General features: G+C 41.4%; 2 protein-coding genes across 2 annotated transcripts; both read left to right on the top strand.

Moving 5' to 3' along the window:
- The first annotated feature begins 1,130 nt into the window (after positions 1-1,130).
- Positions 1,131-2,767, top strand: LOC104220203 (LIM domain-containing protein WLIM1-like). Its single transcript, XM_009771027.2, has 5 exons — positions 1,131-1,663; positions 1,856-1,952; positions 2,032-2,066; positions 2,153-2,242; positions 2,343-2,767. The coding sequence occupies exons 1-5, from the start codon at positions 1,529-1,531 to the stop codon at positions 2,556-2,558; spliced, it is 573 nt and encodes a 190-aa protein (XP_009769329.1). The 5' UTR covers positions 1,131-1,528; the 3' UTR covers positions 2,559-2,767.
- Positions 2,768-7,475: 4,708 nt separating this feature from the next.
- On the top strand, positions 7,476-11,313 carry LOC138879458 (uncharacterized). Its single transcript, XM_070159069.1, has 4 exons — positions 7,476-7,743; positions 8,404-8,854; positions 10,198-10,331; positions 10,751-11,313. The coding sequence occupies exons 1-4, from the start codon at positions 7,476-7,478 to the stop codon at positions 11,311-11,313; spliced, it is 1,416 nt and encodes a 471-aa protein (XP_070015170.1).
- Positions 11,314-11,979: the final 666 nt, after the last annotated feature.

Here is an 11,979-nt window from a genome sequence, read left to right as displayed (position 1 = left end):
TGCCATATTTCATAATCATAGTATGCCGCTATAGCAAGTAGAATCCGAATTGATTTGAGCATTGACACGGGAGAGAAAGTTGTTTTGGTATGAAGTGCTTTTTCCTGAATGGGGCTCTACGTGGTGCAAATCCCGATATAGTCAGACTCCAATGCAGATACCAAACACATGATGAAATCCCCCCCCCCCCAAAAAAAATGGCGGTCTCATATAATTAGAAGGACAATAAATCACACAAAATTAATTAATACTCAATAAAACGAGACTTATAACCTGTTTGGCCAAACTTCTCCAAGATCATAAAAAGTACTTTTTTTTTCAAAACTGAAGTGTTTGACCAAATTTTTAGAAGGAAAAAAAGTTCATTTGAGTAGAAATAGAAATAGTTTGGAGAAAAATATACTTAGAATCATTTTTTTAAAAAATTGGTCAAACACTAATTGCTGCTCAAAAATGTTTTTGAAACATAAATTACTTCTCACCAAAAATACTTTTAAAAAAAATATTGTCTGAATAAGCCGAATTTAAAATTTTGGCCAACCCTCTTGATCTCAAGGACTCGTCATGAAAATTTAAGACAGCCAATTGAGTTGAAAGATATTCTTAAATAATAACTCATAGAAGACATAATAATTTATGATTGTGACATGTGCCCCCTTTGGATGGGAAAAGAGTGAGTGCCACTAACTTGGTATTTGAATTTGAAAATCTATCTAACGGATCGATTTGTATGCATATGGTCCAGCAAAACTTTGTTTTCATACTAATGACAATAATATAATTTAACGGTCCATTGATGATTGTAGATATTTCATAAGAGTAGGTGATAATAATGCATGTGATATTACAATATCAGTAGCAAATCAGTTGAAGCTGTAAAGACAAAGTCTCATTTTACCAACTGTTCTCCAACACAGCATGTGAACTATGATAGCTACGCAAGTAACAATCATGACTAACTTCATTCTCATTTTCGCTGATTTATTTCATGTCAGTAACTATACATTAATATATTCACCTACTAAATCATTTTCGCTGATTTATTTCATGTCAGTAACTATACATTAATATATTCACCTACTAAAGAAGCAAAAATTCGATAAAATTCTCACTATGCACAAGGGTCAAAAATAGAGAAATCGCATTAGTTTATTGTACATATTCTTACTTTATATTTTTATAAAAAGATTTTTTTCACGATTGTGGCCTCTTGATAGTACCAAGGCTTCCCTTCAAGTGAAAACTTGATATATACCCTAAATGAAAGGACAAAATTGTGTAAAAATTCAAGGGGAAGCCCAAAAAGAAAAAGGCCTTACGTGGGGGTAGTTGGATGCTTCATCGTGGGGACAAAATGACAGTCAAATGTCCATTTCTCAATTAGTTATATTGCTCCTTTTTGCCTCACCATAACTTTTTATCTACATTCTTCCTCTTATCTTGCCCCCATTCTCCCCTCCAACTCCAAGACTCAGAAATCAAGAAAGACAGGGGGAAAGACTCAAAAAACACCTCTAAAGACTTGACAATGGCATTTGCAGGAACAACACAAAAATGTATGGCATGTGAAAAGACAGTGTATCTAGTTGACAAATTAACTGCAGACAATAGAGTCTATCATAAAGCTTGTTTCAGATGCCATCACTGCAAGGGTACTCTCAAGGTTTGTTTCTTACATTTTGTTTTGTTTTTAAGCCAACTCAGTAGAGCTCATTGTTCGGATTTGTTTCAGTCATTCATTTTCTGTGGCATAAAAACATATCAGAAGATTGATCTCATAAAGAAAGTAGATTTAGACTTGTTAATCTAATTTTCCATCTCAATTATCAATGCATATTATTGTCTTCAATTGCAGCTTAGCAACTACAATTCCTTTGAGGGAGTTCTCTACTGCAGACCTCACTTTGATCAGCTCTTCAAAAGAACTGGAAGTCTGGACAAAAGCTTTGAAGGTACTTAGAGAAAAGTGCATACATTTCAAATCAACTTTTGCAAATTAGAAAATTTACTGATAGATTAAAATTATCCCAGGGACACCAAAAATTGTGAAGCCAGAGAAAGATGAGGTAAGCGACAAACGAATAACTCGATCTTGTCAACATATGAGAGGCTCTTTTGTAAATAATTAATCCAAGTTGAATATTTCAAACAGAAACCACAGGCAGCTAAAGTTTCAAGCATGTTTGTTGGAACAAGGGAGAAATGTTTTGGCTGCAAGAATACTGTCTATCCAACAGAAAAGGTACATATGGAGAAAGATTTATATGTACATATATATATAATAAGATCATAGTTGTTCTGAATTCATTAACTCTAGATCTTGGATTCGACTCTATTTATAGGTATCAGTGAATGGAACACCATACCACAAAAGCTGCTTCAAATGTAGCCATGGTGGCTGTACAATTAGCCCATCCAACTATATTGCGCACGAGGGGCGCCTTTACTGCAAGCATCACCATATTCAACTAATCAAGGAGAAAGGAAACTTAAGCCAGCTCGAGGGTGATCATGACAAGGATACAGTTAGAACAACACAAGTCAAGGCAGAATCATGAAATTTCAACCATTTTTTTTAGCTCATCCTTGCATTCTTACTGTCTTCTTTATTCAAGTGAATAATCGGTTATTCAGCGGAGGACTTCAGAACATTCATCCAAGAATGTACTTCCTTCTGTAGCCTATTTTCTTTCTCTACTTCCATCAATTTTATTCAGAAACATATTCTACTTGTGTATGTTAACTCTTTGCTTTTGCTTCTTGTTCATATCACTTGTGTTTGCTAAACTAAGTCGATCAATATTTTAATCCTGTGTTTTCACCGTTTATTTGTAAAAATATTGGATCCACTCCAAATCTGGAAAATTTCACGAGACAGCCAAATTAAACTTGATCCACCTTGTGCAGCTAATTTAGCAAGCAATAGTATAAACTTCAATCACCAGATATGTGAAGCCATTCTTAATACACCATTGTACCCCATTTAATGTTGCTCTAACCTCAGCTTAACTTTTGGTATGTCCACCTAAATAAATATACAGAGATGGACGCAATGAGGTTTGCTCTAGTCATAGAGCCAGGGGTAGACCCAAGATTTAAACTAGCGGATTTAGAGTTCTAACCTAAATTGACATCAATCGAGTCAAATACCAAAATCAATTTTCATCACCAAGACTTGTACTAATCTAGTGACATTGGTGAAAGTATTACACACATTAAACGTGTGTTCAATTCTCGTTATCCCCTTCCTTACACTATATAATTGTAACGATCCAACCGATCATTTTGAGTATTTTAGTCTCGTTTTCCCTATTTGATACTTTACTCATGTGTATTTGTAGTTACGTGACTTGCCGGGATGGTTGGTTTGGTTTCGGTGAGCTTTTGGAGTGAATTAGAACACTTAGTTCCAATGTTTGAAGCTTAAGTTTTAAGAGTTGACCGGAGTTTGACTTTTATGTAGACGACTCTGGAATGGCGTTTTGATGGTTCCGATAGCTTCGTATAGCGATTTTGAACTTAGGCATATGTTCGAATATAGATTTGGAGGTCTACAAGTTGATTTGATGCTTTTGGCAAAAGATGGAAAGTAGAAGGTTTAGAAAGTTAATAGTTTGACCGGGAGTTGACTTTGTTGATATCGGGACCGAATTTTAATTCCAAGAGTTGGTGTAACATCATTGCCGATAGTTTTGAGAGTTAGAGCCCTGATCCCTTATTAACTGCTTTCCCGTATCTATTTCTGCTATTGTGACTTGCCGGAAGGTTTCATTTTGATTTTTGGAAGTGGTTGGGACACTTAGTCCCTAAACGGAGGCTTAAGTCTTAGAATTTAGGCTGTAGTTAGAACTTTGTGAAAATGACTCCGAAATGGAGTTCCGTAGATTCCGTTAGCTCCGTTGGATAATTTTGGACTTAGGGGTGTGTCCACATTGTGTTTTGGAGGTTCGTAACTTATTTAGGCTTGAAATGGCAAAAATCGAATTTTTGGAGTTTAGGATTGGTTGTGGAATTTTTGATATCGGGGTCAGAATCCGATTCCGGAAGTTGGAGTAGGTCTGTAGTATTGAATATGACTTGTGTACAAAATTTGGGATCAATCAGACATGGTTTGGTTGGTTTCGACATCAGTTGTAGAATTTTGAAGTTTCAAGTTCTTTAAGTTTTAATTGGAGGGTGATTCATGATTTTAGCGTTGTTTGATGTGATTTGAGGGCTCGACTAAGTTCGTATGGTGTTTAAGGATTGGTTGGTATGTTTGGTTGAGGTCCCGGGGCCTCGGATTGATTTCGGGTGGTTAACAGATCATTTTTGGACTTTGAGAGTTGGTAGATTTTCTCGTATTTTGTTCTAGAGATTTTCTTCATTGCGTTCGCGAGGGGGTTCTAGTGTTCGTGAAGGCATTTGGAGGACGACTCGAGTTTATTATTCGCGTTCATGAAAAGGGGCCCATTGTTCGCGAAGGTATGGTCAGTGGAAGCAACGCAAACGCGGGGAGTATAACACGTTCGCGTAGAGGAAAGTGAGGCAGCTGGGGACCCATCCATTTGGTCTACGCGTTTGCGGAGGTAAGGTCGCGAACGCGATGAGAGGGGGTCAGTGCGTTTTGCGTTCGCGAGTGGTTGATCGCGTTTGCGTAGAAGGGATTTTTGGTCTGATGAAATTTGTGCTTCGCGAACGCGAGGCTTTGATCGTGTTCGCGAAGAAGGGCATACCTAGGAAGAATTTAAAGTTCAAAAACGAGGGTTTTGAGTTCATATCACAAAACTGAATTGGGAGCTCGGTAGAAGGCGAAATTCCGAAAGATTTTCAGAGGAAGTTATTGGCTAATGATTCCTAACTCCTTTATGGTTATATCCCAATAATCTATGCTTGATTGCATTATTTAATTTCGGATTTGGGGTGAAAAATTGAGAAAAGTTCTTAAGCCGAATTTTGGGGTTTTTATCGAGATTTTAGTATCGGATTTGAGTAAATTTTGTATGGTTATACTCGTGAGTGAATGGGTGTTCATATTTTGTGACTTTTACTCGATTCCGAGACGTGGGCCCGGGGAGGCTTTTTGAGCGATTTTCCGATTTCTTGCTTTAGCTTTGATTTCATTAGCTAGATTAGTTCCTTGTAGTTATATTTATACTATGTAATTGATTTTGGCTAAATTTGGGTCATTCGGAGTCGGATATTCGTGGAAAAAGCATTTGTGACTGATTGATTGAGCTTGGTTTGAGGTAAGTGGCTTGCCTAACCTTGTGTGGGGAAACTCCCCTTAGGATTTGGTACTGTTTGATATATGAGCGCCGTGTACGTGAGGTGACGAGTGCTTACACGGTCTATTTGTTGAAAAACTTCATTTTTATTAAGTAAAATATCTATTTTCCTTTAACTGAGTTACACTAGAATATGTAATTATCCTATTTATTTTAGGATAACATATCTACGTGTCTTAATTGCTTATCTGAACTCTGTGCAGCATGCTTAGTGAAATTTTCGGCTTCTTCATTGACTTGTACTTAGTCTAAATTGTAGGATTTTCTTGTTGTAGTTGAAATTCTATTGTTTGAGCTACATATTTACTTTGGGACTACGGAACGGTATTCTAGGAGATCCCCCTGTACTGTATTTTACTTTGGGACTACGGAACGGTGTTCCGGGAGATCCCCTAGCACTACATATTTACTTTGGGACTACGGAATGATATTCCGGAATATCCCCCTGCACATTTACGTTTGGGACTACGGGACGGTACTCTAGGAGATCCCATGTTGTTATCTTTGTGTTCTGAGCTATTGTTCTTCTATGCTTATATTCTTGTTAAATTTTATTTTCAGTATTTATTCTTACCGCGATATTTGTTTCTGTTAAAATTTATTATATATATACCAGTATGGCCTTAACCTGATCTCATCACTACTCGATCATGGTTAGGCTTGACAGTTAGTAGGTACCATTATGGTGTATTCATGCCCTTTCCTGCACATATTTTCGTGTACAGATCCAGGTTCATCTTACCAGCCCTATCACTAGTTGTAGTTGCTGCTGCTTATTGGAGACTTCAAGGTACATCTGCCCACGCACGCAGATCCTCGGAGTCCTCCTTTATCCCCTTATGTTCATTGTTCCTTCTTTCTGTAGAAATGGTGTACAGAACAGTTAAGACTTCTTAGTAGCTTGTGGCTTACGGTAATCCGGGTTTTAGGAATTATTTGGTATATTTCAGAAGTGATAATTGTATATGCCAAGTGGCATCCAATTGCTTATTAGATATTTATTACTGTTAGTAGTTGATGTTCATGTTGTTTCATTATTTTTGCAAAGTGTTAGGCTTACCTAGTTGTAGAGACTAGGTGCCGTCACGACAACTCATGGAGGGGGAAATTGGGTCTTGACAAGTTGCTATCAGAGCTCTAGGTTCATAGGAGTCGTGATTCACAAGCCGCTTTATTAGAGTCTCACGGATCGGTACGGAGACGTCTGTACTTATCTTCAGGAGGCTACGGAACTATTAGAAAAATTCCACTTCATTTGATTCCTTGTCGTGCGTGATTATTGACTTTGCAATTCTAAACTTTTGTCTTCTATTTTCTCACAAATGGTGAGGACATGTGCTACTAGAGATGACCAGGCACCCGCACCCTTGTTATAGCTACTAGAGGCCAGGGCAAGGGCCGGTAGAGGCCAAGAGTGCACACGTGGTGCAGCCAAAGCACCCGAGCGAGCTACAAAGAAGCCACCAGTAGCTTCAGTCGGAGCATATGAACCAAATATGCCTACTACTACTACTACTCCACCTATTTAGGAGACCCTTGCACAGTTCATGAGCATGTACAACACTCTAGCTCAGGCAGGGTTGATTTCCCTTGCTTCATCCACATCTCAGGTCAGGGGAGGAGCATAGACTCCCGCCGCCCGCACCCCAGAGCAGCGGGTCCAGGTTGATCAGATTCTAGAGGTTATACTGGTATCAACTGTAGCCCCAATTCAGCCCGAGGATAGGGCAGCAGCTTCAGAGGAGGAGCAGCATAGGCTCGAGAGGTATAAAAAGTACGACCCTCCTACATTCAGTGGTCTAGCATCGGAGGATGCTCAGGGATTTTTGGAGGTGTGCCACTGTATCCTCCGTACTATAGGCATAACAGAGTCGAGTGGGGTTTCTTTCACTGCCTTTCAGCTTCAAGGAGCAGCCTATCAGTGGTGGCGTACTTATGAGTTGGACAGTCCGGCTGAGGCAGCTTCCCTTACATGGACTCAGTTCTCGGATATGTTTTTGAGAGAGTATGGTCCTCAGAGCCTCAAGGACGCACGATGCACGGAGTTTGAGCAGTTGTGCCAGGGTGCTATGACTATTTGAGAGTACGCAGTCCGTTTCAGTGACTTGGCTAGACATGCACTAGCCTTGGTTTCTATAGTTTGAGAGAGGGTTCGTCAGTTTATGGACTCATTCCCAACATCAGGACTAGCATGGCCCGGAGTTAGAGATGGATATCCTGTATCAGCAGGTGGTGAGTATTGCTAGGACAGTGGAGGGCATGCTTACTTGGGATAGGGAGGAGAGAGAGGCCAAGAGGTCTCGAAAGTTGGGCCATTATTTTGGTGCCCGTGCCCTAACTGCAGTTCGTCATGGTATGGGCTATGTGAGTTGCCCCGATCATTCATCTCTTCTAGCCGCCAATGGTATTCTAGCTCCTCCTAGACTTCAGGAGCCTTATTATGCACCTCCAGTATCTAGTATGCCTCCTGTACAGGGTACTTTTAGCGGCCAGTCCAATAGACCTGGCCCGAGATAGTCACAGCCTCCATGCCCTCCTAGAGCTTGTTTTGAGTGTGGCGACACTCGCCATGTGGTGAGGGATTTCTCCTGACTTAGGAGGGGTGCACCTCCATAGACTTCTTAGCCACAACTTGCTCTACAGGGTTCCCAGGCTATGATTACAGCACCAGCTGCCACCCCACCTGCTCAGCCAGCCCGAGGTGGAGGTCGGGGTGGTAGAGGTCACCCTAGAGGGGGAGGCTAGGCCAGATACTATGCTCTTCCTGCTCGTACAAAGGTTGTTGCTTCAGATTCTATCATTACAGGTATTGTTCCGGTCTGTCATACAGATGCATCGGTTCTATTCGATCCATGCTTTACTTATTCTTATGTGTCATCTTATTTTGCCCCATATTTGGGCGTATCTCGGGATTCTTTGAGTTCCCCTATTTATGTGTCTACTCCAATGGGAGATGCTCTTGTTATGGACCACATGTATCGGTCGTGTTTGATTACTCTTAGTGGTATTCAGACCAGAGCCGATTTATTATTACTCAATATGACAGATTTTGATGTTATCTTGGGCATTGACTGATTATCGCCCAATTATGCTATTCTTGATTGTCAAACCAACACTGTGACGCTGGCCATGCCAGGTTTACCACAATTAGAGTGGAGGGGTACCTTAGATTATAGTCCTAACAGAGTGATTTCATTCCTTAGAGCTCAACGAATGGTTGAGAAGGGGTGTGATGCGTATCTAGCCTATGTGAGAGATGTTAGTATTGATACCCCTGCAGTTGAGTCAGTCCCAGTAGTGAGGGATTTCCCTAATGTGTTTCCAACTAATCTTTCGGGCATGGCGCTCGACAGAGATATTGATTTTGGCATTAATTTGTTGTCGGGCACTCAGACCATCTCTATTCTTCCTTACCGTATGGCCCCTCCTGAGTTGAAGGAACAGTTACAGGAATTGCTTGATAAGGGCTTCATTCGGCCCAATGTGTCATCTTGGGGTGCTCAAATCTTGTTTGTGAAGGAAAATGATGATTCTATGCGTATGTGCATTGATTATTGCCAGTTGAACAAAGTTACAATGAAGAACTGGTATTCTTTGCCTCGTATTGATGACCTATTTGATCGGTTGCAGGGTGATAGGGTGTTCTCCAAGATTGACTTGCGTACATGTTATCATCAGTTGAAGATTCGGGAGCCAGAAATCCCGAAGACCGATTTCAGGACTTGGTGTGGTCATTACGAGTTCCTTGTGATGTCATTTGGACTGACCAATGCCCCAACGTCATTTATGCATTTGATGAATGTTGTATTTTGTCCTTATCTTAACTCATTCATCATTATCTTTATTGACAACATTCTAGTGTACTCCCAGAGTCGGGAAGATCATGAGAAACACCTGTGGACTGTGCTTCAGACCTTGAGAGAGAAGAATTTATATGCAAAGTTCTCAAAATGTGAGTTCTGGGATTCAGTAGCATGTCACGTAGTACCGAGTGAAGGGATCAAGGTGGATCCGAAGAAGGTGGAGGCAGTGTAGAGTTTTCCCACACCGTCCTCAGTTACAGAGATCCAGAGCTTTCTTGGTTTGGTGGGTTATTACTGTCGATTTGTTGAGGGATTCTCATTTATTGTAGCACCTATGACCAGGCTGACCCAGAAGGGTGCTCTATTTAGATGGACAGAGGAGTGTGAGGAGAGCTTCCAAAAGCTCAAGACAACTTTGACTACAGGCCAAGTATTGGTATTGCTTTCAGGTTCGGGGTCTTATATAGTTTATTTTGACGCGTCGTTTGTTGGCCTCGACGCAGTGCTGATGCAGGATCGTAGGGTGATTGACTATGCGTCTAGACAATTAAAGGTACATGAAAAGAACTATCCCGTCCACGACCTTGAGCTAGCAGCTATTGTTCATGACTTGAAGATTTTGAGGCACTATTTGTATGGTGTCCCTTATGAGATCTATACTGATCATCGGAGTTTGCAACATTTGTTTAAGCAGAAGGATCTTAACTTGCATCAGAGGAGGTGGTTAGAGCTGCTTAAGGATTATAATATCACCATTTTGTACCACATGGGGAAGGCCAATGTGGTGGCCGATGCTTTGAGTCGCTGGGTAGATAGTTTGGGGAGTTTAGCATATCTACCAGCCGCGAGAGAGGCTCATGGTGTTGGATGTTCAGGGCTTAGCCAGTCAGTTTGTGAGATTGGATATTTCTGAGCCTAGTCGTGTATTGGCTTGTGTGGTCTCTTGGCCTTCTCATTATGATCGTATCAGGGAGCGTTAGTATGATGACCCCTATTTGCTTGTCCAGAAGGACACAGTCCGACACGGTGATACTAAGAAGGTCACTATTGGGGATGATGGTGCATTAAGGATGCAGGGCAGGCTATGTGTGCCTAATGTGGACAGTTTACGTGAGTTGATTCTTCAGGAGGCTCATAGCTCGTGGTACTCTATTTATTGGGTGCCATGAAAATGTATCAGGTCTTGAGGCAGCATTATTGGTGGAGGAGGAGGAAGAAAGACATAGTGGAGTATATTGCTCAATGCCTAAATTTCCAGCAGGTAAAGTATGACATCAGCGGCCGGGTGGATTGCTTCAGAAGTTAGAGATTTCGGAGTGGAAATGAGAGCGGATCACTATGGTTTCATTGTTGGACTCCCACGTACTCAGCGGAAGTTTGATGTAGTTTGGGTGACTGTGGATAGGCTGACCAAGTCAGCTCATTTCCTTGCTGTGATGACTACCTATTCTTTCGAGCAGCTTGCTCGAGTTTATATCCGTGAGATTGTCAGACTTCATGGCATGCTGGTACCTATCATCTCTGACCGGGGTACGGAGTTTACATCATAATTTTGGAGAGCTGTATAGCAACAGTTGGGTACTCAGGTGGAGTTGAGCACAATATTTCACCCATAGACGGACGGGCTTTCTGAGCGCACTATTCAAATTCTTGATGATATGATCCATGCGTGTGTGATAGAGTTTGGTGGTTCTTGGGATCAGTTCTTGCCACTGCGGAGTTTGCCTACAACAACAGTTATCAGTCCAACATTCAGATGGCACCATATGAGGCTCTTGTATGGTAGGCGGTATCGGTCCCTAATGGGTTGGTTCGAGCTAGGCGAGGCCAAATTATTGGGTACAGGCTTGGTTCAGGATGCCTTGGAGAAGGCTAAGGTGATTCAGGATAGCCTTCGCACAGCCCAGTCCAGACATAAGAGTTATGCAGACAGGAAGGTTGGCGATATTGCATTCATGGTTGGAGAGCGGATCTTACTCCGGGTTTGTCCTATGAAGGGCGTTATGAGGTTCAGAAAGAGGGGAAAGCCGAGCCCAAGGTTTATTGGTCCATTTGAGGTGTTGCGGCGAGTTGGGAAAGTTTCGTATGAGCTTGCTTTACCTCCCAGCCTAGCAAGAGTTCATCTGGTATTTCATGTTTCGATGCTCCGGAGGTATCACATCAATCTGTCTCACGTGTTGGATTTCAGCTCAGTCCAAATGGACACGGATCTATCTTATGTTGAGGAGCTAGTGGCTATTTAGGATAGGCAGGTTCGAATGCTGAGGTCAAAGAACATTATATCAGTAAAGGTTCAGTGGCGAGGTTAGCCATTTGAGGAGGCGACTTGGGAGACCGAGCAGGATATGCGCAGCCATTATCCTCATCTTTTTACCACTTCAAGTATATCTCTATGCCCGTTTGAGGATGAATGAATAGGGGGAGGATGTAATGATCTGACCGATCATTTTGAGAGTTAGAGCCCCGATCCCCTATTAACTACTTCCCCTGTATCTATTTCTGCTATTATGACTTGCCGGGAGGTTTCATTTTGATTTTTGGAAGTGGTTGGGACAATTAGTCCCTAAACGGAGGCTGAAGTCTTAGAATTTGCATCGTAGTCGGAACTATGTGAAGACGACTCCAGAATGGAGTTCCGTAGCTTATTTAGGCTTGAACTGGCGAAAGTCGAATTTTTGGAGTTTTGGACCGGTAGTGGAATTTTTGTATTGGGGTCGGAATCCGATTCCAAAAGTTGGAGTCGGTCTGTAGTGTTGAATATGACTTTTGTGCAAAATTTGGGGTCAATCGGACATGGTTTGGTTGGTTTCAGCATCAGTTGTAGAATTTTGAAGTTTCAAGTTCTTTAAGTTTGAATTGGAGGGTGATTCATGATTTTACTATTGTTTGATGTGATTTGAAGGATCGAC

Source organism: Nicotiana sylvestris, chromosome 10, assembly GCF_000393655.2.
Source record: "Nicotiana sylvestris chromosome 10, ASM39365v2, whole genome shotgun sequence".
Taxonomy (NCBI): domain Eukaryota; kingdom Viridiplantae; phylum Streptophyta; class Magnoliopsida; order Solanales; family Solanaceae; genus Nicotiana; species Nicotiana sylvestris.
The sequence above is the reverse complement of the archived record's forward strand: the minus strand, read 5'-3'. Positions and strand labels throughout refer to the sequence as shown.